The sequence below is a fragment of the Bos mutus genome, chromosome 18 (genome assembly GCF_027580195.1).
Source record: "Bos mutus isolate GX-2022 chromosome 18, NWIPB_WYAK_1.1, whole genome shotgun sequence".
Lineage (NCBI taxonomy): Eukaryota > Metazoa > Chordata > Mammalia > Artiodactyla > Bovidae > Bos > Bos mutus.
This window is the reverse complement of record NC_091634.1, coordinates 27,896,251-27,921,521: the sequence shown is the minus strand read 5'-3', so window position 1 is coordinate 27,921,521 and position 25,271 is coordinate 27,896,251. Positions and strand designations below refer to the sequence as shown.

Genomic DNA, 25,271 nt, shown 5'->3' with positions numbered 1-25,271 from the left:
GAGACTTTATTTCTCTGACATCACTTCCTTGATACTTAGTTTTCTACAGAAGAGTAGAAGCCACAGACCAGCTAACTGCCTCATGCTAGAGACAGTGATTTGTTGGGGAGTTTAATTATTGTTACCTTCTTTTATGAAGGTATACAATGTAAGCAGTTAGAAATTATTATCTACTCTGAGCTTTCCAGTTTAGGCTGGGCTTTCCCAAATTGATGTATATTTAGGAACAAAGAATTTAAAATACTGCTTAAAATGTGCCTTTGGCAGTGAAACTGTGCTTTTCAGACTTTCAATATGACTTTCCTGTGCCATACTGTATGTTCTAAGAAGAAAATGGCCAAGTCTGGGAATGATTGACAGGTTGTTTTTATGGGGGAAAACATTTTTTTCATGTGTACAGTCAACATAAGCCCTTTTGTGTTTTAAAACTTTAGATATGAAGGCAGATTAATCTTCAGATTAAAACAGAAGTATAGCCTAGGAATGTGACTTCAGCTTTTCCATTAGGAGAATTTAGATGTTTTCAAATAAACAAAATATTCTGCCCATATTAAATGACAATTTTTAATAATGTCTGCCTCTCTTGGAGAATATTGTTTTAAGTAATGGGACTTCAGGAGAACCCTTCTAAATTTTTGGAGGGTATTGCTTATTCCAGCTTTTCAGTCCTGACTTGCCTTTCCTCTGCTATCCAGAACAATGCTGCTGGGCTTTTTTTTTTTTCCAATTGTAGTAAATTCATATAGAATTCACCATCTTACACATCTGTTCAATTAGGTGGTTTTTAATATATACACAGAGTACAACCTTCATCACCACTATCAAATTGAGAACATTTTCAGAACTCTGAACTGTTTAAAATATGTTTTGACCTTCTGCAAACTAGTTTTCATCTTGATCACCACCACTAGTACCATATGATTTATATCCTCAGTAATTTACTTAATCCTGCACCAGAGTGAATGAAGTCTTTTATTTGATATTGGAATGCATTTGGTGATAGCTTGATTTCACAGCTGAGGAAACTGGGGCCCAGAGAGGCTAACTAAATCTTCAGTAGTCATGTAATCTGTCTCCTAGGAAGAGCCAGCATCCAGACCCAGGTCTTTTACCCAAGAGTCTGTGTTGTTTGCAGTTTACCACATTGCTGCTAATAATCATTAGGTAAGTTGCTAGAAACTTCACATATCACCTTCAAAAGTTACTTTAGCCCACCAAGTTATTCTTCCCATTAGAGTCAGTATTTTAACATGGCCATTTTTGACCTCATTTTGATGACTTCAGAACAACCTTTAACTTCCATCTTTTTCCTTTCAATGTTTAACTTTTCTTGAATTGTTTTTCTAACTTAAGGCTGCTTTATATTCTCTGATTTTAGGCTCGCCATGACCTGCCTCCTTTTTATATCCTTCCATAACTCTTCTCTGGAGAAAGTGAAAGTGAAGTTGCTCAGTCGTGTCCGACACTTTGCAACCCCGTGGACTATAGCTTACCAGGCTCTTCTGTCCATGGGATTTTCCAGGCAAGAATACTGGAGTGGGTTGCCATTTCCTTCTCCAGGAGATCTTCCCGACCCAGGGATTGAACCCTGGTCTCCCTCTTTGTAGGCAGACGCTTTACCATCTGAGCCAAGGGAACGGCAATCCACTCCAGTATTCTTGCCTGGAGAATCCTGTGGACAGAGAAACTTGGCGGGCTAGAGTCCATGGGGTCGCAAAGAGTGAGACATGACTGAGCGACTAACGCACACATATAACTCTTTTCATCTTATAAAACAAACTCTATACCTATTAAATAGTAATTCTCTATTCCTTGACTCCTATTTCCCCTTGTTCCTGGTAGCCACTCTTCTTTCTCTGTGATTTTGACTAAATAGCTCTTATAAGTGTTTGTACGAACATTATTTGTCTTTTAGAAGTTCTCAGTATTGATTTGGATGTTAATTCCTTAATAAGTATGTGATTTGTAAATATTTTCTCCCATTCTGTGGGTTGCCTTTTTACCCTATTGATATCTTTTGATGTACAAATTTTAAAAATTTTAATGAAGTCCAGCTTATCTATTTTTATTGTTGTTATCTGTGTCCTTGGTGTCATCCCCAAGAAATCATTGTTAGACCCAGTGTCATGAAGCTTTTATCCTTGCTTCTAAAAGTTTTATAGTTTTAGGTCTTAATATTTAGGCTTGGTCTGTTTTGAAGTAATTTTTGTATGTAGTATTAGGTGAGGGTCCAGTTTCATTCATTTGCTTCTGGATATCTGTTTTCCTAGCACCATTTATTAAAAGGACTCTTCTTTCCCCATTGAATGGTCTCTGCACCCTTGTCAAAAATCATTTGACCACACATGTGAGGGTTTATTTCTGGGCATTCTACTCTAGTCCATTAGTCTGTATGTCTTTGTGCCAATACTATAGCATTTTGATTAATGAAGCTTTGTTGTAAGTTTTGAAATCAGAAAGTATGAGTCCTCAAGTTATCTTCTTTCAAGATTGTTTGGCTTTTCAGGTCCCTGTAACTTTTTTTTTTTCTTTCTTTTTATGTATTTTTATCCATTTTCCATATGACTTTTAGGATGGAATTTTCTCTTTGGTTAAATATCCATTTATTGAGTGTGCACCTGTGTGTGTGCATGCACACGTTTGCTTGCTTAATCTTTTAAGTTCCAGGCACATTCTATATTAATCCGTGTTATGGTTTCAATAAGAGGTACTGTTTTCTGTGTGAACTGTAAAATGTAGATTGGTAAATTACATTAATCACTATAGAAGAATCTGTTTTTTTTAACACTTGAATGCAACCCAAGTATGATTCAGAGGCAAGTGAGATTGAATGACTGTCTGTAATGATTATCCAGTAGGCAGGCAGCTGACTGTGCATTTCTAAATGGAGAGGAACATGTGACTGAAGGAGGATGAGTCAGAACCAAGTATCTTCTAAAGGAATCTGTTAAATAGACTACATAAATGATTACAACTAACAAGCAAGGGATACATACTTCCTTTGTGAAGTATCTTGTTTTCCTGGGTGCCTGTGGCCATCCCAGTATTAAAGGTTATCTGCTGATGCTATTGGTGTGGTCAGCTATTCATTGTCTCAAAAAAAAAAAGTTGTTTCTTTCCCTTGGAAAGAGAACACTATGTAAAATTTTAGTGGAAGTATTTTGTTTAAGTTTCTGTGGTGCTTTATATGTTTCATAAGCTTATGGACATTGGCTTAATTTTGTTGTCACCTGTGAAAGAGGTGTGATTATTGATTTTATATGTGAGAAATTGGTAGACTTATTCATAATCTTAAATTATTTATCTCAAATATACTGTTAAAACTAAAATTTAAATCCAGGTTTTATCTGATTCTAAAGCACATTTAATTTTTACTCTTCCCATGCTGACTTGGAGTTAAGCATAGTGATAATATTCGTTTTCTTTAAAAAAGAATTACAGTTGATTCTCCTAATTTATGGTAGTTGTCTTCTGTAAAGTCCCTGCAAACACATGACCTGTTTATAAGAGGAAAATTCATACTTACTGCTAAAAAAAATGCCTTCCCCCAATTATTAGCCAGTTCACTCCCTCTGCCAATGTATTAGAACCTGGTATCTCTCCTCATACGCATTATTAGAATTTTTATTTAAAAATTTTTTTTCTTTCATTTAAAGATAGTTATATTGTTTTATTTTAATATTTTTAGCCATTTTATTTGTTTCAAACTGTTTTTTTTTCCACATGGTAGTCAGTTTTCCAGTCTCCACTAGTTAAGTAAAATACCAATTTACCATTGATTTGCAGTGTTGCCTTTTTTATTTATTAAATCCTCGTATTCTTGGATTTGTTTTTAATTTTTGTTTTGCTTATTCCATTAAGTTGTTTCTGGCTGTCACAGCACTACTTCATGTATATTGATTGCATTGTTACATGTCTTAATATCTAAAGGGCAGAAAATACTTCCTTATATCTTCTTGGATAGTCTAATTCTTCTGTGTGCATTATAGACTTATCCCTCAAATTCCAGAAAACATTACTTTGAGATTATCCTGGAATTTGGTTAAAATAAGGATTACTTTGAGGTAAATTGGCATTGGTACTCTTACATTAAAGAACATGACATCTTGTTTTTCAAGTCCTTTTCTGTGTTTTAAAAATTAGGTATTGGGAGAATGGCATTAAAACATGTATAATACCATATAAGGAACGAATTGCCAGTCCAGGTTCGATGCAGGATACAGGAAGCTTGGGGCTGGTGCACTGGGATGACCCAGAGGGATGGTATGGGGAGGGAGGTGGGAGAGGGGTTCAGGATGGGGAACACGTGTACACCCGTGGCAGATGCATGTTGATGTATGGCAAAACCAATACAATATTGTAAAGTAAAAAATAATAATAATAAAATTTTTTTTAAAAATTAGGTATTTCCTTCTTACAGAACCTACCTGTTTCTTATTATATTTATTGTTAGTGGATACTTTTAATGCTATTTTAAAATAAAGACTTTAAAATTTTTCTAAATAGTTACTATTGCAACATAGGAAAGTTGTTGGATTTTGTATATTTTTATAACTAGTCATTTTATTGAGCACATTAATTCACTTGGTTTTTTTGTTAAATATTATAGATTTTTCAGGTAGATAATCTTCAGATATTATGTCCTGGTTGTATTTCTAGTCCACTTTGTTAGAACTGTGGTCTTTAAAAGGAGATTGCAAAGCTCCTGGATCTACCTCCTGACAATTTTATCGCTGTCAGTGGAACATTCCATTAATCTTAAGAGTTATTTAAGTCATACTTAAATGTAACAGCTGAATTCAGTCTTAATTCTTACAGTTCTTTTTGTATATATTCAGCTCTTCCTTTGGAGAAGGAAATGGCAACCCATTCCAGTGTTCTTGCCTGGAGAATCCCAGGGATGGCAGAGCCTGGTGGGCTGCCGTCTATGGGGTCGCACAGAGTCGGACATGACTGAAGTGACATAGCAGTAGCAGCAGCTTTTCCTTATTACAGACTTTAAGATAACTGGTGTTGGAATTTTTGAGGGAGGTGGTAGGATATAAATTTTTAAAAATTCATCATGTATTTCCCTCTAACCTTATGATAACTACCCTTTACAAAATGACAGGTAATAAACATCTGTTGAATAGGTGAATCTTTTCACATTGAAATTATAAGGAAGCTATAAGAAAAGCATTTCTTAATTCCAGCTATCTTTCTATTCTTCTGGTAATCATCATTCAGTTATTTACTGAGAGCCTAAGGAGTGCTGATCATTTCTTCCACTGTTTTCCCTAACATCTGATTTTATAGACCAAAGTCACCAGTGTTTGAGCTCTGAAAGTTTACTACAAGGAAGTGAAATATTCTTTCCAATTGAAATGGATTTTTTGAGGGTGAACTTTCTGCTTCTTGCTTTAGCAATAGCTTTGATACTTGATTTCCATGTATATTGATGTTACGTTACAGCTCAGTGCTGGTGTGCATGGAAATCTTTGCAAATTTACAATTACTCTGTTTTAATTTTCTTGAAATTACATTCTTTAGAAATACTCAACAGAGGGAACTCACTCTGCTTTGTACTCTCTGTTTCTGTTGCCTCTCTGGCTACCTAGGAGCTATTGTAGAAGAAAGGACAATTGAAGTTGCCACTGCTTATTCCAAGTTTAGATAGCCACAGAAAAGAGACTCCAGACTCTCAGATAGAACAGTTTTATTCAGGTTGATAAATGGAAAGGTACCTTAAGTTCTCTCATATCCTTACTCAGACTCTTGCATTTCAAAACCCAGGGTAACTAATGTTTAGCTACTGAAGTAGTTTGGTCCCTTTACTAAAGGAAATGAGATTTATCATCTCGTAAGCTGTGTGCTGCAGAGACATTGGTGTCTGTGGGGGAAGGGGAAGTTGCATTTTTACTATCATAGTTGTATCCTTTTCCTCTTATACATCCTTTCAAGAATTTGGTGAAAGCATTAGACTTCTTTAGAAAAATACACATGGACACAAACATATATTTTTATACAGAATTTTGAGATGTTTCTGGTCTTCTTGAAACTTACCCGTAAATCCAAACTCATGTAGGTTGTCTGGACTCCAGACTAAACTCCTGCTTTAAATAAGAGCATTGCTAAAAGTTATGAGTGACATAAGGTCCTGTAACATGATACTTTGAAGTTTTATGTGGCCAACAAAGGAGAAATTTTTACAGGGAGGCCTGTAACTTAACCTTTAGCCACTAGGTTCTTTGCATGCTTTCCTCTTTGTTCACAGCCTGCTCTGCTGGATTCTTCTCTTCTACATAGCATCTAAAAAGTCGAATTGCCTCAGGTCTCTTCATGGGTCACTTCTCTCCTACTTACGGTTGCTTGAGTAATCTCTTCCATACCCCTGAATTGAAACACCACAGTGTTGTTGATAGCTGTGTGTATGTTAGTTGCTCAGTCATGTCTGACTCTTGTGATCCCATGGACTATAGCCCACCAGGCTCCTCTGTCCATGGAATTCTCTAAGCAAGAATACTGGAGTGGGTTGCCACTTCCTCCTCCAGGGGATCTTCCAGACCCAGGGATTGAACCTGGGTCTCCTGCATTGCAGGTGGATTCTTTACCATCTGAGCCACTAGGGAAGCCCTGTTGATAGCTGCCAGATTTGTATCTTCAACCAGTATCTCTTCCCAGAGTGCCAAAATCCCACATGCAACTGCCTGCCCAGAAATCACTGTTCACATATCTTAGATGTCGCCTGTGTAACAGATAATAAAACTTAACCATGACTATGTTACTCTATTGAGATATAATTCATAGAGCATAAAATTTACCCTTCATTAAATTAAAGAAAAATTCAGGGATTTTTAGCATATTCACAGAACTGTGCATCTATCACCACTCTCATTCCAAAACATTTTCATCACCCTAAAAAGAAATCATGTACTTATTAACGGTCACTCCTCATTTCCACCGCCGCCTAGCCCTTGGGAACCACTGATATCTTTCCTGTCTCTGTATTTGCATACTCTGGATATTTCATGTAAATGGAATCATGTAGTTTGTGGCCTTTTTCTGGTTTCTTTCACTTAGCATAATATTTTCAGGGTTCATCTATGTTGTAGCGTGTATCACTACTTTATTCCTTTTTAATGGCTGAGTGGTATTCTATTAATGGATAATGCCATGGTTGGTTCGTGCATATTTTTGTTGAAGCTTTACTGCTACAGTGATGTGGAATTTAAAGCTATAGAATGTGAAAATTAAGTGATACCATGTGTAATTTGAATTGAAATAGCATTACAAATACTGGTACTTAGAACTTAAGCTGATTTTTTAAAATGTCCAATACTTTTGTGCTTATGCTCGGTCCTGTCTGACTCTGTGACACCAACTGTAGCCCCCAAGCATCCTCTGTCCGTGGAATTTTCCAGGCAAGAGTAGTAGAGTGGGTTGCCATTTCCTATAATTGTAATACTTTTACCTTATTTCCAAAAGAATGCAAAATGTGAGGCTGCGGTCACTTTTAACTTTCTGTGAAGTCTTAAGCATATCCTCCTGATATTTTACTTTTGGAAAGATAAGCAAGCTATTGTTATTTTTGTGTGTGATTAGCTGAATATTTACCCATTTTAAAGGCTTTACAGAATTCATTTTATATAAAACATTTAATTATTCTAGGACAGTGGTTTAAACCCAAGGTCATATTCTAATACATTTTCTTTTCACAGTTTGAAGTGAACCATCATTACTTTCAGTAAAAAAAGTATCTGAATGTTTAAATGACATTATTAAATTACATTACAAGATGCCAAACTGTTGACAGTTTTATTTTCTTCGTACTTTGAGGTTTGTTATTCGTAAATGTATGAAATGCCAAACACTTACTTTGAAGGTCTACACATAAAACTGTATTTAAATGTGAACATCTAAATAAATCACAGGATCATCTAAATATTATTTTAAATTACAATTCCAGGCACTAGTCTTGATTATGAACTGTAGCCATTTTCTGAACTCATTTAGGAATTTTCCAAGGCAGATCAGTGGTTTTCTTAGTCATGAGAGAACTTTTACAAAAGAGTAATAAATCAGCTTTTAAAAAAAATTTGGTAATTTCATAAGGAAAATATTTATTGATGATGGAAGTTAATTTGAATAAGTTAGGTTATGGAATCTTTGAATTTAAAAGATGTAAGTCATTGATAAAGAATATATAATCTGATCATAAAATTGACCTTTCTCTCCTGTTAAATGAGAATCATCTTTATGTTTAGTGTGAGAATTTAAAATAATGAGGTAAAAAAATAATAAAATAAAATAATGAGGTAGAGTGACAGTTGAAATGCCGTGCTGTGTAGTACCCTCTTCTCTCTTGGAAAGAGTAAGGGGAATCTCGATTAGTAAATGTGGTAAGTCAAGTTATACTGATAGGCAATTCAGAGAGTTAGTGTAGATTTAGTGAGGTATCACGCATGAGGTTGTCACAGTCACTTGTTCAATTAGGTGCACACCACTGGAGTTTTAAATTCACAATGTGGAAGGGAATTCACAATGTGCAGTTATCGGAACAGAAGGAAATGTGTGGTTAAACGGTTTCAGCTATAACTGTAGACTGTTTCCCTTGGTCCACATGGGAGGAGAAATGGAACCTAATGTTTTGTACTTTTTTTCCAATATCAGTAGAAATTGACTCAGCATGGCTTATGGGGGCCCTTAACAGGAAAAATAGTTGTGTTTAGTAGTGGAGGGAAATGACATAAATATGTACTAAGAAGGCATAAGTCCTCTAGGTTTTATTTTACAGGTGCTTCAGTAGTCATTTTTCTTGCATATTTATAGGTACTGAGAGTCCTACTAAACCTCTCTAAAAACAAGAGTGCCTCAAGATTTTTTTGTTGAAGAAACTGCTGAATTGATTAAAGAAAAAGGTGTTTTCAGCTTTTTCCTCCTTTATTTTTTCTTACTGTATCACAGTAAAATACTCACCTCAAGATAATAGCATCATCCATCTTTCATCAAGATGATCCATCCTTTGTTGGTGGATCCTTAATTGCTTGAGAACAATTATATTTTCAGGCAATATGAAGATTGATTTGGTGATCCAAAATGAAAGTGACAAATTCGGAAGTCATGCCTAAAGTGACTTTTGCTCAAGGGTTATTTACTTGAAACATGTGTTACATGCGTAAGTAAGTGTTGTGCTAGTTAAGGTTCTTTGGCTAAAAGCAACAGAAATCAACTCTGGCTAACTTAAGTTTAAAAAAAAGAAGGAAAAAGAAGCAGCATTACTTAACAGAAGTCTATGAGGTAGGTCATAAGATGGAAAGGAAAGGAGAAGAGCCTGACCCTGGGTGGCTTCAGGTATCCAGATAGAAACAGTGCATTCTCTTCAGGAGTTAGTGAATTCCAGTTGTTGTACATCTACATGTCTTTCTAGTCAAGATTCAAAAATGAAGGCAAAGTACCTGAATGTCCCAGTTTCAGCTGCAAGAGAAATGATGTCTACTTCAAGCATCATCTTAACTACAAACAATTTTTACAAAATCTGTGAAACTTCCTTTTAAAAATAATCTAGAAAAATTGTGACTAGAAATAAAAACTCCTGGTAAGCCAGATTAATTTAATGTATAGAACATAGAGGCTGTGCTTTGTATACGTTCCTGCAATTCTTAATTTTATCACTGTATTTAGTTCCCCCCCCAAAGAAAACCAGTTTTCATAAGTAAGTTTATCCTTTGTTTCTTATGTGTCTGATGGCTCAGCATGGATCTTCATTCTTCTTTTCTGTGTCTTAGGTATATTTGAAGGCTCCCATGATTCTCAATGGAGTCTGTGTTATCTGGAAAGGCTGGATTGATCTCCAGAGACTGGATGGTATGGGCTGCCTGGAGTTTGATGAGGAGCGAGCCCAGGTAGGGTGACTTCAGGCTTTACTGACTGTGGTCCCTTTATTTATCCCTAATCTTGCCTTTGTCTGGAGATCTATGTTACCCAGTCCTTAAGAGTAAGTATACAGTGCTGCCCTGGGAGCGTCAGTGGTCGCAGCCTTGCAGCTGGTGGGGAAGGCGTCCCAGTGGTGGCAGTGGTGTATCCCTGGCCCTCTGGACTGCAGCTTCTTTACTGCCAAGTTATCTGTTCATCCATCCGTGGCAGTCCACAATGGCCACTTTCAGCCGCCAGGAATTTTTCCAGCAGCTCCTGCAGGACTGTCTCCTGCCTACTGCCCAGCAGGGCCTTGACCAGATCTGGCTGCTCCTTGCCATCTGTCTCGCCTGCCGCCTCCTCTGGAGGCTTGGATTGCCGTCCTATCTGAAGCACGCAAGTACTGTGGTGGGTGGGTTCTTCAGCCTCTACCACTTCTTCGAGCTGCACATGGTCTGGGTCATGCTGCTCAGCCTTCTGTGCTACCTCGTGCTGTTCCTCTGCCGACGTTCCTCCCATCGCGGTGTCTTCGTCTCCGTCACCATCCTCACCTACCTGCTCATGGGTGAGATGTACATGGTGGACACTGTGGCATGGCACAGGATGCGAGGGGCCCAGATGATTGTAGCCATGAAGGCAGTGTCTCTGGGCTTTGACTTGGATCGGGGTGAGGTGAGCATGGTGCCGTCACCCATGGAATTCATGGGCTACCTCTGCTTTGTGGGCACTGTCATCTTTGGGCCCTGGATATCCTTCCACAGGTACTTAGAGGCCGTCCAAGGCCGCCCACTGAGCTGCCGGTGGCTGCAGAAGGTGGCCCAGAGCCTGTTGCTGGCCCTTCTGTGCCTGGTGCTGTCCACCTGTGTGGGCCCCTATCTCTTCCCCTACTTCATCCCCCTCGATGGTGACCACCTCCTTCGCAAGTGGCTGCGAGCCTATGAGAGTGCTGTCTCCTTCCGCTTTAGCAACTATTTTGTGGGCTTTCTATCTGAGGCCACAGCCACGTTGGCAGGGACCGGCTTCACCGAGGAGAAGGATCACCTGGAATGGGACTTGACGGTCTCTAAGCCACTGAACGTGGAGCTGCCCCGGTCCATGGTGGAAGTTGTCACAAGCTGGAACCTGCCCATGTCTTGCTGGCTAAATAACTATGTTTTCAAGAATGCTCTCCACTTGGGGACCTTCTCAGCCGTGCTGGTCACCTATACAGCCAGCGCCCTCCTGCACGGCTTTAGCTTCCACCTGGCTGCAGTGCTGCTGTCTCTGGCGTTTATCACTTACGTGGAGCACATCCTCCGAAAGCGCCTGGCTCGGATCCTCAGTGCCTGCATCTTGTCGAGAAGGTGTCCATCAGACTGTTCACACCAGTATCGTTTGGGCCTGGGGGTGCGAGCCTTAAATCTGCTCTTTGGGGCCCTGGCCATCTTCCACCTGGCCTACCTGGGCTCCCTCTTTGATGTTGATGTGGATGACACCACAGAGGAGCAGGGTTACGGCATGGCATACACTGTCCACAAATGGTCAGAGCTCAGCTGGGCCAGTCACTGGGTTACTTTTGGATGCTGGATCTTCTACTGTCTCATAGGCTGAGACACATCTGAGGCAGCTCCCTTAAGAACCCTCCTCAGGGTGGTGGGGATGAGGGAAGGCCTTCTCTCTAATTTTTGATTCTTCTCCATTCTTCACACTGCCCCCCATACCGCTACACACACACACACATATGCACATTCATACACACACACATCATCTCCATACCTTCCAATCCCCACTTCCACCACAGGATGGGAAGGGAATGGTCCCTCCTGGGGCCTAGGGGTGGGGAGAGCCTGGGAAAGCAGAGAACAGGAGATCCAGGGCCTTCCTGCCTGCCTTGTCTCTTTGTATATACAGTTTGTTATTATCAAGTAAATTTGGAAGTTTTTTTTTTTAAGTATAGAAAGTCTCATGTTCTCGTAATATTGAGGAATTCTGAAGAGACTGAGACCCAGAATTTGGTCCCGGTTTTGGGAAAGTTTTCCTTCAGTGGTTTTAAATTGCATCGGACTACCACTGTGTGCTTAGTGGGGCACTTCAAAGTGTAATAGATGGTTCTGTTTAATATTTGCTCTGGATCTTTGGCACATTTTGGGGGGAGGGAACTCAGTTTAAAATAAAATGTAAGAGCAGCAGTTTTGAAACAGCTGAATGAGGAGCTCGGCAAGTTTTCCTTCCAAAAAAGCAATTATTAAACTTAACAAAATTGTAAACAAACAAGCAAAAACCCATTTAAGGTCTCTGGAAGTTAACCAAAGGACAAATATTGAGAGGCATTTATTCGAACAAAGCTAGTGAATTTCAGTATAAATAGTGATGACGGTCTAGCATGTTAGGAGATGCTCCCATCTCCTCCCTCAGCTCTGGTTCCTCAAGTTCTACTCTGGGCACGCCATGAGGACTGGCAGCTCTGTTGTCCTGTCAGAGGGAGCTGACTTTATTTAGAGCAGCACTTGGAAAAACGCAAGCCCAGGGCTGTTACTGAAAACAATAGCAGTCTCTGTGTCAGACAGTCTTAGAAAGCTAATGTTGCAGGGAACAAGAAAATGGCAGACTGGGCAGAAATTTATCAGGGAAATCTAGGGAAAGAGATGGCTAAAGTGAGCCCTACTATTCATATCACACTTAGCTCTTAGGGTCCAAAAGGCTGTGTACATGTACAAGGCCGCACCTATTCAGGAGAGGACAGAGAACCCTTGAAAGCTACTGGCCCCTGACTGAATGCAGGGTAGACTGATAAACTCCCTACACTTTGAAAGTATCCCTCCAAGCCACACACAGACCCCATGGCAAAGGATTTGAAAGCCTTCTGGCTCAAGGTGTTGAAGCAAAACCTCTGACCAGTCATTGGCTGACCACTAAGTTATGCTGACCTGGGACAGCCCCCTAGAAAGCAAGGCTTAAAAAGAAGGGGGGAAAAAAAGCAGTGACATCAGAGTTTGGACACTGATGGGGGAACAGATTCCAGAAAATTAGGTAAGTCACTAACTGGACAAACAGAAAACAGGCAACATGAAGCTGTAGGCAGGGTCAGAATTTCTATTTGCTACTAATTTAGAGTATTTCATCTAAAACACCCAGTTTTTAACAGGAAATTATAAGACACGAAAATAAGCACAAAAGTGTGACTGTTATTCAGGGGGAAAGCAAGCAATAGAAACTTGGAGAGAGCTCGGTGGCAAATGATGGTTCCTAGTAACAAAAAAAGCAGTTTCTTTTTCAGTGTATTCAAAGAACTAAAGGAAAAATTCTTCCTTTTGCCAGTGACTCTTCAAAGAGAGTATTAATAAAGACATTTGTGACTTCCCTCGTCCAGTGGTTAAGACTCTCTGTTGCCAATGCAGGGGGTGTGGGTTCAATCCCTGGTTGGGAAACTAAGATCCCATGTGCTGTGCAGTGCAGCCAAAAGAGATTTTTTTTTTTTTTTTAAGGAATAAAGAGATCTAAATTTTTCAAAGGAATCAAATAGAAATTCTAGAATTTGAAAAGTACAATGACTGAAATGAAAAATTCACAGACTCAGGATTTGAGCTGGCAAAAGAATTAGTGAACTTGAACACAAGTTAACAGAGGTTATCCAGCCTCAAGAACAGAAAGCAGAAGGAAAAAAACAATCAGTATCAGAGACGGTAGGACGCCAGCCCACAGAACAGCATACATGTTATGAAAATCCCAGATGGAGAGGAGAGAAAGAAAGGAGCAGAAGATGTGTTTTAAGAAATAGCTGAAAATTTCTAAATTTGATTAAAAATATTCATCTCCATGTCCAAGAAGTTGAATGAACTTTAAGAAGGATAAGCAGAAAGAAATCCACACCTAGATACATCATAGCCAAACCTGCAAAAGGGAAGCCTCAGTACGTGCAAGTGAGTTGCAGTAAGGTTAACAGCTGACTGACTTCTGTAATTATGGGGGCCAGAACATGTCAGAGTATATGATTATTAGATGGTGTTAATTTTTCAGTTGTTTAATATTAATCCACTTAATGAAGTTAAAATGATGGCATGAATAAAAGGAGCTCTCTTTTTGTTAGTTCTGTTATCTCTTTCCATGTTGTTGTCCATATATAGAAATGTAGGAATTGTCTCCGTAAGAGATCAAAAAAATTAAACCTTCCTAGTAAAAAAATTCAGATTCAGAGTTAAAATTCTTAGGAAAGAATCTCTGCTACTTTGATTTCCACAGGGATGAGGAATACTTAATTCTTTCAGGAAAGTAGTAAATGGCAATTTAGAAGGCTGTTTTTGTAAAAAGTGATTAACAGCAGAGTGAATTTATATAAGGGGGAATTAAGTTGACGTCTAAAACTGAAATATAAAATGATAGGTAAAAAATATTAAGTTTAACCCATAGTATTTTCCGTACTTAGAATTTCCCAGGTTTTGTTGCCCTGGTCCACAGATTGGGTTTTATTGCTATAAAGTGTCATCTACTGTGATAGAAAACTAATATAATAATAGGTCTTTCATAATATAAAAATTTTAAAGCAGGGGATGCCAACCATCAGCACTTGTCTGGAGCTTTCACCATCCCAAATCTTCTGGAAGATAATAAAAGTAAAAAGGCAATATAGTATAGAAGTTAGGAATAGGAGCTTCATGGTCATAGAATTGTGATTCCTGGCCCCACCACTTACCAGCTGTTGTGAACAGCATGTTTGTGTTACCCCTAAGTTAGTACTTTGAAGCCTCAGCTTCCAATATGACTATTTGGAGATTGGGCCTTTATGGAGTATGTTCTTGTTGTTTAGTCACTAGATTGTGTCTGACTCTTCTGCAACCCCATGGATTGTAGCCCTCCAGGCTCCTCTGTGAGATTTTCCAGCCAAGAATAGAGTGGGTTGCCATTTCCCTCTCAAGGGTATTTTCCTGACCCCAGGATCAAACCTGCATCTCATGTATTGGCAGATGGATTCTATTACCACTGAGCCACCAGTGAAGCCTCCTTATGGGGTTGATTAAGGTTAAATGAGGTCCAATGAGTGGAGTCCTGATATGATAGGATTAGTGTCCTGATAAGAAACACAGAAGAGAGCTAGCTTGCTTATTCTCTCTGCCATGTGAGAACAAAATTCTCTAACAGTTGCTGAGGTACCTGGTAAGCTAAGAGATAAACAGAGAATAGTCACAACTGCATTTTTAAAAATTAAATTGTGTAAGTATTTCTGCTGAAATATTTTCACAGGTATTGTCTTTTTGCCTTTGTTCATAGTATCTTTGACAAACATTGGCAAGGATATGGAAAAACAGTTGGTGTATTGTTTGATTACATAAAGTTGACAAAACATTTGGAAAACTGGCAATAAATACTAAAACTGCACATATGTGTATGTGTGATCCAGTAATTCTTTTCTGAGGCTTGATATGCAGTAGAAATGAATGTGTGTGTGTGTGTGTGTGTGTGTGTGTGTGTGTAGGTATGTATTCATCAAGATACACATACTAGGACATTTGTAACAGCATTATTGGTTAATAGCCAGGAACTATATAAATTGCCCAAATGCCCACTAAACAGTCAAATCGGTAAATTGCATGTTCACACAGAGAAATACAATGAAAATAAAAAACTACAATTAGCCCACCAATGAGTGAATTTCACAAATATATTAAAGTACAAAAATAGGTAAAACTAATACTACATGGTGTTAAAAAGAACAGTAGTGATTTATCGTTGGGTGAGGAGGCTAGTTCCTGGAATGGAGGAGAAGACTTCCAAGATGCTGGTAATGCTCTGTTTCTTCGTGTGGGTTTTAGTTACAGAGCAGGTTCAGTTTCTGAAAATTCATCAAGCTATCTTTTAGGACAGTGCTGTCCAGTAGAATTCAAGTGTGAGCTACATTATGTAATTTAAATTTTTCTAAAAGTCACATTTTAAAAAGCTTTTTTAAATTAGTAACTTTGGCATTTTATTTATCCCAGTATATCCAAAATATTATCATTTGAACATAAAATGGATATAAACATCTATTGAGACATTTTACCTTTTTTTGGAAGTAACTATTTGAAACCCAGTGTGTTTTCCACTTACTCAAATTAGCAACATTTCAGGTATGCAGTACTCAAATGGCTAGAGGCTGTGCTACTGGACAACACAGCCCTAAGATATGTACTATTTTGTGTTTGTAATATACTTCAATAAAGTGTTTTGAAAGTTTCCCACAATGAAGATATTTCTGAGTACAGTTGTATAAACTCACAATTGAATCATATTTGCTGATTGTATTTTCACTTCATTTTCTGTAATGTGTAAGAAGTAAATTTCAGTGTTTTCCTATGTTTGATTTTCAATAATTGCAATTCTTTGAAAGCTGGAAAAACTGAAAAATTTGGCACTTCACCATTGAGTACTTTGATCAGAGACTTCCAGCTAATTTTGAACAAAATATAGCTAAAAGGACTCATTCACAGGAAACAAAAAAAATCAATGCCATTTTAGGAACTAGGTTGATTTCAGAGAAGTTCTTCAAAGGCTCAAATTTTTAAAATACAAAGTGCTTGTGTAATGTCATGTGAGTTTTTTTTGTGTTCAGCATCAGCTTTGTCACAGATTTTATAGTTCAGCCACTTTAACTGTGAATACATGGATATATTTGTAATTTATGCGACTCTGATGTCCAGTTGATTGGTAGAATTCCTCACTACTTTGGTAAAGAATTGTTCGGGTAACAATTATGAGTTACTTGTGTACCACAACTAATTCCTAGTAAATTTCTATTTAATCATTTTAAAAATTCACCAAGAATATTATTCTTTATACAGTGTTTAAATGTTTGTTGCACTGTTTGTATTTGTATTATCAGTTTAAGAACTAACAGCTTTATCTTCGTTGTTGTACTTTTTAAATTAATTTAAGCAGTCACAAAAATGTTTCACCTTCAATATAATGACTTTCCAAAAGTTCTATTTTGATTCTATAATAAGGTTAGAAAAATTTAGCTGTTGTTGGGATGAATAGATTTTTCTATTTAAAGTATCTGATGACATTGATGTAAAACTGGTATCCTAAAGCTTTTTGCAGAGTTTTTCTTCCAGCAAAGCCAACATGCAAACAGCTTTGCTTTTTGTACGTGCACAAGAATGTGAGTGAAAATTTAGAAGAGTCGTTTGATTTAAATAAAGTTATGTTCTACAGAGTGGTGTTAAATGTACCGTTTGCAGCTGCACATGATAAATTGTCGCCTTTGAAGTATATGTTGATGCTTCTTCAGCAGATTTATTTCTTTTGGTTTTCATGTGATCAGTGGTAATCATCCTGGTCCCCACAGAGAATAGGAAATGCTATTATTTTGTACAGATTATGCGTTCATCATCAGCTTTCTTGGATACGAATTTGATTCTTAATTTTTCATTTAATACATGCATCTATTTTTTAAATTCATTGCACAGGAAGGTGAGTATTACCAAACTGTAAAATAAATATAGTTGTAGATTTAGCTATACAATAAAGACAAAATCAGCATAGCAAGAATGGTTAAGAATAGTCTATTTGTATGCTCTGTGAGAGCACTGCTAGACTTTTTTCCCATGTGGGTTTCACAAACACCCAACCACTCTTTATGATGACCCCACCTGACTGCTTAGTGCAGACTGTGGTATAGACTTTGGAGTAGCAGATTAGTGTAGCAGGTAGCTGGGGGGACCGGAGTGCTGAAAGCCTCTTCCACGACTGCCTGAGTCTGGCTGGTGTTAGTTGGCCCTATCTGTTTTAGCGTACCTGATGGGTGAGTGTGTAGTTCTCTCAGCAAGTACTCTTTATACTATCCTTGAAAGGGAGGTGTTATTTAAGTTCCCACCAGGAGACAATCAAAATAACATTGGGTCGCTGATTGTCTTTCAGTTTAACCATTTATTAAAGTGTAAGACACTGTTCATTGCACATACATTTCACATCTTACTAGAAAAGACGAAGCTGGAATTGTAGGTAGAGAGCTACCAAATCTCTCTTGGCTTTTTTTTACTATAAATAATGGTAATAATTTCTTTCTATTTTAATAAGGTAAAAACCTATGATCCTTGCTAAAATACACATTAGTGACTAATAACTTTGTTAGAGTTAGATTACATCTCACATGCTCTCATTTTATCTTTCAAGTATTCAGTCACAACTGGTAATTATTTATTGATTTTTGTAATTATTTGTTCATTGTCCCCCTGCCCTACTAGACCAGAAACTGTGAGGAAAAGCATTGATTGTTCCCACTCATTGTATACGTGGCACCCAGCACAGTGACTTGGGCATCATAAAGACTCACGGACATTTGTGGAATAAATGAAATTAAGTGAATGAATACACAGAACAGAAGGGATATCCTGTTATCAGCAGACATGTCCTAGTTGATACCTAACTAAGAGAAAACCTTGAGGAGTTGGGAATAGTGTTCTTTTGTGGGTGTCTTTGGCTTATACATTACATTCTGAGAATACAGTTGGTATATATAGTAATGTGTAGTCACATGTATAAATTTTATCTGTCCACAAATGCTTATAAAAGAATAGGATTTATTGAATGTTGTCAGGTAGTGCACTTAAATTTTTTTATGTTATTTAATCTCATGAAGTATTAGGGCTATGTGCATTCTTCGTGAGAGTTTACTGAGGCTTAGAAAATGAAATACTCCTGGGTCACAAAGCTAGTAAATGCATCATAAGAGTGGAAACTTGTTCACACTTATCCGTTTTGTTTAGTCAGTGAAAATGACAAGTATTGAACAACCCTACTAACATAGCCAAATAAAGGATTTAGCACGCAGAATAAGATAACGGCGGTATGCAGTTCAGGCCTGGTATAGCACATATTACTGGGGGCTGTGGGTCCTTTCATTTTTCCTGCTGCACTGTGCTCAGTGTGTATGGCTTAGTATTATGCGTGCAAGATGGATGCTGTATCTCTGGTCATTGCATCAGTTCCCAGGGAGAAGGAAAGGTGACATGTCTCTTAAATGAATCTTAGAAGCCCTATCGGGTGACTTACACTTCTGTATCATTGGCTAGAGCATTGTTACCTGGCCACCCATTCCTGCAATGAAACTGAGGCAGTTGAATATTGACTTTCTGGGTTGTGTTTTTGATATTTTAATTTCATCAACTGTGCATTGAAAGTTCTAGGGTTGAGACGTATGTGGCTGCAAACATTGAGCATCATGTGCTGTAGACAGTGAGGGAGCTTTAAGTTGGGGGTTATTATGGTCAGGTTGTGCTTTAGAAGGCATGCTTTGATGGCTGTATTATGGCTTGGGAGATGATAGAATGGAAGCAGTAAGTAATTGCAGTAATTCAGTGAGAGTTCTTAGGAGCCTGAACTAGCAAAATGTTTGAAGGAATGAAAAGGAGACTACAGTGATTCAAAAAATAGGTCACGTGGATAGGATTTGGTGGTTGATTGGGTCTGTGAAGATAAGAGGAAAGTGTCAAAGGCAGTTCAGGTTCCCAGCTGAAATGAGTGAGTGGTGCTACCATCCAGACTAAAGTAGAGAGGGTGAGTTTAAATTGGTTGCCTTTTAGACACAAGAAGTTGGAGATATCTGGGTTTCCTTCATGTACAGATCTTTATTCATCCATTGGGAAAGGATTCAGGTAGATTTGTTACATATTACAAATAATTTTCCTTGATAATATCCCTTGGAATTTTCTTTTTGTTGCCTAGAAGTTTCTAACATTTGTACAATCAATTCTGTTAATACTCTCTTTATATTTCTGGCTTCAGTGTTATAATTAGAGCATCCAGCCTGTCTTATCCCCACACTGTAGAAGTATCTTAATTTCTTTTTCCTCATACTTCCATGTCTTAAATATTGACTTGATTAGGATTTTATTTTGCTGAATAGGATGAGGTAAGGACAGAAAAGGGAAGAGCATTTTCATTTGTTAGAATGTGATTGAACGTGACTACTATTTCCAGGATGTTATACTAGCACACGAAAATAATGAGGTTTTCTTGGAGAAGTTGCTCTAATGTTTTTTTTATGGCTTTGATGTTTTGGGAATTCCTCTGTTATTCCTTTCTTTGAAAGAATAAAACACCCCCCCCCAAATTTTAATGTTTTGATTATAAATCAAAATTAAAGTACCCATTTCATGTCTTCTTATGACAGCAGGAGGATGCCTTAGCACAACAGGCCTTTGAAGAGGCCCGAAGAAGGACACGTGAATTTGAAGACCGAGACAGGTCTCATCGGGAGGAAATGGAGGTGAGAGTTTCACAGCTGCTGGCAGTAACTGGTTAGTACTTTCCCCCAAACTCTCAGGCTCTATTTGTGATGTTTGTGCATAATGTTTTTAAGTAGTTTAACGTCTTTCATTTTTAAAAGGTGGTGCTCTGTGACTTCATGTTTATTAAATGTAATTGCTAAAAAGAAACTTTAGTCTTAATTTTAAGGTTGTACATGAATTCCTCATTTATTCGTCTTCCTAAAAATCATTTACTGGAACGTATATTTTCTATTCATTGATCCAAATATCTTCTTTTGTCTTAAATATCTTTTAGATGTTTGTGTAAAAACTATCATGTTATCATAGAATATGTATTTTTAGAACATTATTAAAATGTTTGGGAAAAACATCATTTTCCACTTTTCTGTAAATATTTTGGCTTGATATTGTAATATTTAATTTTCAGTCCTCTGTATAGTCTCTCTTTTTTTTTTTTGTATAGTCTCTTTACTAGAGGAGAATTGAATACTTTCAAACTACTGCAGAGAATGGAATTAACTTAGACTATTTTTATTTAAATCTTTTTGTGATAAAGTGAAATAGACACCAAATCGACACCAAAAAAATATGTAGCTTAATTATTGGAAGGTGAACACTCCTGTAACCATTGAGATTTTTTTTTTAATGTGACATTTACCTAGGTATTCCCACCTCCATGTGTGCATTTAGTTATGACCGTATCTTTCCGCTCAAAAGTAATCATTACCTCAGTATTTGTAGTAATCACTTCCTTGTATCTTTTTACAGTTTTATTACCAATATCTGCTTCAGTCCTAAACACTCATATTTAGTCTTGTCCAGGACTTAAATTTGATATGACTATCAACTAAATAGAATAATTTCCAGGCATTAAAAGTGTTCTGAAAACTGGTTGCACAAAAGTGTGAATGTGTTTACTTAATACTACTGAACTGTGTACTTAAATATGGTTAAGGTGTAATTTTTATGTTATTTATATATATTTTTCCATGTTAAAAACATTTTTTAAGTTAGTGTTGTATGACAGAGAAAATTTGTTGTTTTTCAATGCACAAAATTATATATACACTATTTAAATTAGCTTAAAAGTGTGTGTGTCTGTGTCTGTGCGTGTGTGTGTGTGTGTGTGTGTGTGTGTGTGTACACAAAGACAGTGGTTAAGATCCCAGACCCTGGAGCCAGATAGCAAGCTCTGAATCTGACTGCCACTTTGTCACCTCTGATAACGTGTTTCATCTTTCTGTGACTGAGTTTTCTCATCTGTAATCGTGCCTATCTCATACGTTCATCATAAAGATTAAATGAGTAAATATTAATACATGTGAAAGCACCTTTACAGAATGTGGCACTGACTAGGTGTCAGCTGACATTATTGGTATTACTTCATATATATGTTTGTTAAAATATTTTCTAAGGGAATTCGCTGGTGGTCCATTTGTTAGGACTCCGTGCTTTCACTGCCAAGGGCCCAGGTTCAATCCCTGGTTGGGGAATTAAGATCTCGCAAGCCATGTGGCATGGCCATATATATATAACAAATTAAAAAATCAAGTCTACTTAGTGCTTAGTGTATGAAACAGAATTATTGTTTAATGGTTGATATTTCCTTTTGTCAGTGAGTAAATTGATGTTATTGGCTGATAGCGACTGATGATGACCTCAAAAATACTTTCTAGCCAGGGGAAAAGACAGGAGGGATGTAATGTAGTACATTTTTTTCTTTGAAGCTTTTGCAATTCTTGTAATCAAACTTTCTGTGGCATTTTCTTCAAGGGTACTCATTCTGTAATAGTAAGGAATTTTCAATGTGTAATATGCATTTGTTATCTAAACCTTTTTTGCTCATGCTCTTTGTTCCTTGACTGAGAATTTACTCTTCTGCGTATTCAAGGTCCAGCTTAAGTGTTATCTGTCAATCCCTTCTCTGATCTTCTTAATCATAATTAGCCCTTCTACTTTGTAGTTTCCAGAGCTCTTCTTCTTTCTATTACTGTTCTTATTGAACAGTATGTTAGAACAATTAAAAACTTGTCTGTCCTCCACTGTAGTATGATCCCCAGTGAAATGGGGTCCCTGATGTTTTGAGCCATGGCAGTACAGAGGAAGGGCGCTCACATCTGCCTCTGCCTAGGGGGTCACTTGCAGGGTTTTGAAGGAGGAATGTGAACTTGCCAGCAGGACAAGCTGGGGAAAGCATTCTGGAGAGATGGAGCAATGTGCAAAGGAGTGAAGGACTACGAGATCTTAGCATGTCAAAGAATGGGTCAGTCTTTCTGGAACAAACTAACATAGCTTTAAAGGAACATCAGAATCATTTTTTAAAAAGTGCTGCCCAGCTACATTATATTTGAAGAATAACGACTTGACAGCTGTTGGAAGTTAATTAGAATTTTTTTTGTATGTGATTTGCTTTACATAAAATTTTAGATTAATTGAGGCTAAGAATTGTCTTCTCTAAAATGTTAGTTTGACTATTCTTATAAATAATGTTTCTTGAAAAACATGTTGGTGTGAGAATTTATGTGTGTGTGTTTGTATATGAACAAAAATATAGTGATATTTTTGTTGATAAAGATGTGAAATAATTTTTTTCTCAGATAGATAGTTTCCAGTGAGTTTTATGTCAGTGATAGAGCACATGGGCTTTGTAGTCAGGGCTAGTTAAGATTCCTGGTTCATCAGTTGCCAACCTCTCTCAGGTCTGTTTTGTCAGAGAAATTGTTGTGAGAATTAAATGGGAAGATGCTTATAAGGCACTTTGTGTGTGTGTGCTCTCAGTAAATAATAGCTCTAAAGTACTTCTTAGCACTAAAAGCTCTACCACAGTGCTGGTTCCAGTTAATTGAGTTATCTGGCTAACAAGAACATCCTTTTCGTTCTCTGTAAAGTGTATTGGGGCACTTTCCCTGCATTATGACCTGGAGCGTAGAGAAAATGGCTTGGTTTCCATCAATGATTTAAGATCCTGTAGTCCCTTATGGCAATAATTGAAGAAGTCAGTTCCTGTAGAGAACTGTCACCTAGAAAACTGGACTGGAGACGCCAGAGCTCGCACTGGCAGTCTCTTAGGGAGTTTTGGGTATCATGTCTTTTGGCACTTTGTGAATGTGTATTTTTCTTCCCTTTAAAAAAAAATTCCTAACAGATTCCTGAAGTCAGCTTATTTCTTGTAGTTTACCTCCTTTTTCCTGAAGGGAGAACATTGGAGAAAACACTGTGGTTTCCCCGCCCCCGCTGTAATTCAGATATCTGTAAGAGGATCTGAAACAATATAATCAAAGATTCTTTTTGTTTTTAATTTTGTTTTTTAAAAAGTAACAATTTTATGAAAATGGGTTTTTTACATTCACCTGGGTAAAGTTATTATTTCCATTTCAAGAAACTGAGACTCTGAGAAAAAATGACTTTGTGTCTTTCAAGTAGTTGGTTAATGAAGGGAAGCGTGAAGACTTAAACCAGTTTCCTAAGCAGTTTTCCACCAGTACAGCCTAGCACTGGGAAATGAATTTCCACATCACCCACAAAGATGATTAAGTTGAAAAATAAAATCTCCCAGAAGAGGTCAGAAACCGTTTTGCCTGGGAAAGAAAAAACTGAGGAAGAAAAGAATAATAATGGTTCTAGTGGGTGGTCCTGACGCCTGACTGGAGACAAGGGCCAAGGAGCAGCGGAAAACTCGTGGGTGGCAGTCACCCAGTGCCACTGGGCTTAAAGCCTTGGAGGCTTAAGATCCTGGCAGCACAGAGGCTTGGGGATGTCCTGCCCCTGTTTGGACAACCTCTGAGGCCTCTAGCCCTGGCTTGCTAAACCTGTAACAGTGGGGCTCATGAGCATTTAGTATGTGTAGCTGGTTAAGGTTACTGACAGAAGGATGCAGAACTCCAAGTGGTTTTGGTTTTCCCCAGGATCTTTTAACCTGAAACCAGTTCTAAAACTCCTGGAGTGATTACATTTTTATACCTTTTGAATTTTGTATCATCTATTACCTGTTAAGAGAATGTTTGTTGGTTGTGTTAACACAGAATGATGAAAACAGAAGATTCTCAAACTTTTTTTTTTAATGTGAACTTCTATCTTCATTTGAAATTTTACATAGAACTTTAATGCATAAAACAGCTAAAGGGGGCACTGCTCTGGATGAAGCAGGGGGAGGGAGTATTCTGGTCTCCCTCTGGAGTGCCTGGGATGTTTTCAGGGAATCCAGTAACTGGCAGAATGTAACTTGAGAACCTTTCAGGTAGTAGATGAGGATGAGGCTTCTAATAGACTGCCCTTGTTTTGAATCCTAGCTCTACTACTTGTTGCTATGTGACACTGGGGAAAGTTGCTTAAATTCTTGACCCTCATCTGTAAAATGGAGCTAACACCGTACCTCCCAGGATACTGCCTAACTCAGTATCTGACACTTAAAATGGAACTCATTGGAAGCTAGTTTCTTCACCCCCATCTTTGATTTTTATTTATTTTTAATTGGAAGGTAATTGCTTTACAATATTTTGTTGGTTTCTGCCATGCATCAACATGAATCAGCCATAGATATACATATGTCCCCTCCCTCTTTAACTTCCCTTCCACTTCTCTCCCCATCCCACCCCTCTAGGTTGTCACAGAGCACTAGATTGAGATCCCTGCGTCATGCAGCAAATTCCCACTGGCTATCTGTTTTACATGTGGTAATGTATATATTTCAGTGCTACTCTCTCAGTCAGGCCCACCCTCTCCTTCCCCCACTGTGTCTACAAGTCTGTTCTCTATTTCTGCATCTCTTTTGTTGCCATACAAATAGGTTCATCAATACAATTTTTCTAGATTCCATGTATATGCATTAATATATGAAATTTTTCTTTTCCTGACACACTGCAGTCTGTGTAACGGGCTCTAGGTTCATCCACCTCACTTGAACTGACTCAAGTTCATTCCTTTCTTTGGCTGAGTAATATTCCACTGAAATATGAAAGTGAAAGAGGAGAGTGAAAAGTTGGCTTAAAGCTCAACATTCAGAAAACTAAGATTGTGGCATCTGGTCCCATCACTTCATGGGAAATAGATGGGCAAACAGTGGAAACAGTGTCAGACTTTATTTTTTGGGGCTCCAAAATCACTGCAGATGGTGATTGCAGCCATGAAATTAAAAGATGCTTACTCCTTGGAAGGAAGGTT

General features: G+C 37.8%; 1 protein-coding gene and 1 pseudogene across 3 annotated transcripts in view; both read left to right on the top strand.

Moving 5' to 3' along the window:
* CBFB (core-binding factor subunit beta) overlaps positions 1-25,271 on the top strand; it is a 48,590-nt gene that overhangs the window by 14,239 nt on the left and 9,080 nt on the right. The window contains exons 4-6 of one of the 3 annotated variants that reach the window (XR_011467711.1): positions 9,765-9,881; positions 20,015-20,110; positions 24,712-24,784. Coding sequence is in view for 2 of the 3 variants with exons in the window: in XM_070388277.1 (XP_070244378.1) it covers positions 9,765-9,881; positions 20,015-20,141 (244 nt within the window). In the remaining variant the exon portion in view is untranslated. Of the gene's footprint in view, positions 1-9,764; positions 9,882-20,014; positions 20,142-24,711; positions 24,785-25,271 lie in introns of all 3 variants that reach the window. The other 2 variants (XM_070388276.1, XM_070388277.1) reach the window with 2 other exon arrangements.
* Positions 9,888-19,942, top strand: LOC138991823 (protein-serine O-palmitoleoyltransferase porcupine pseudogene; annotated as a pseudogene).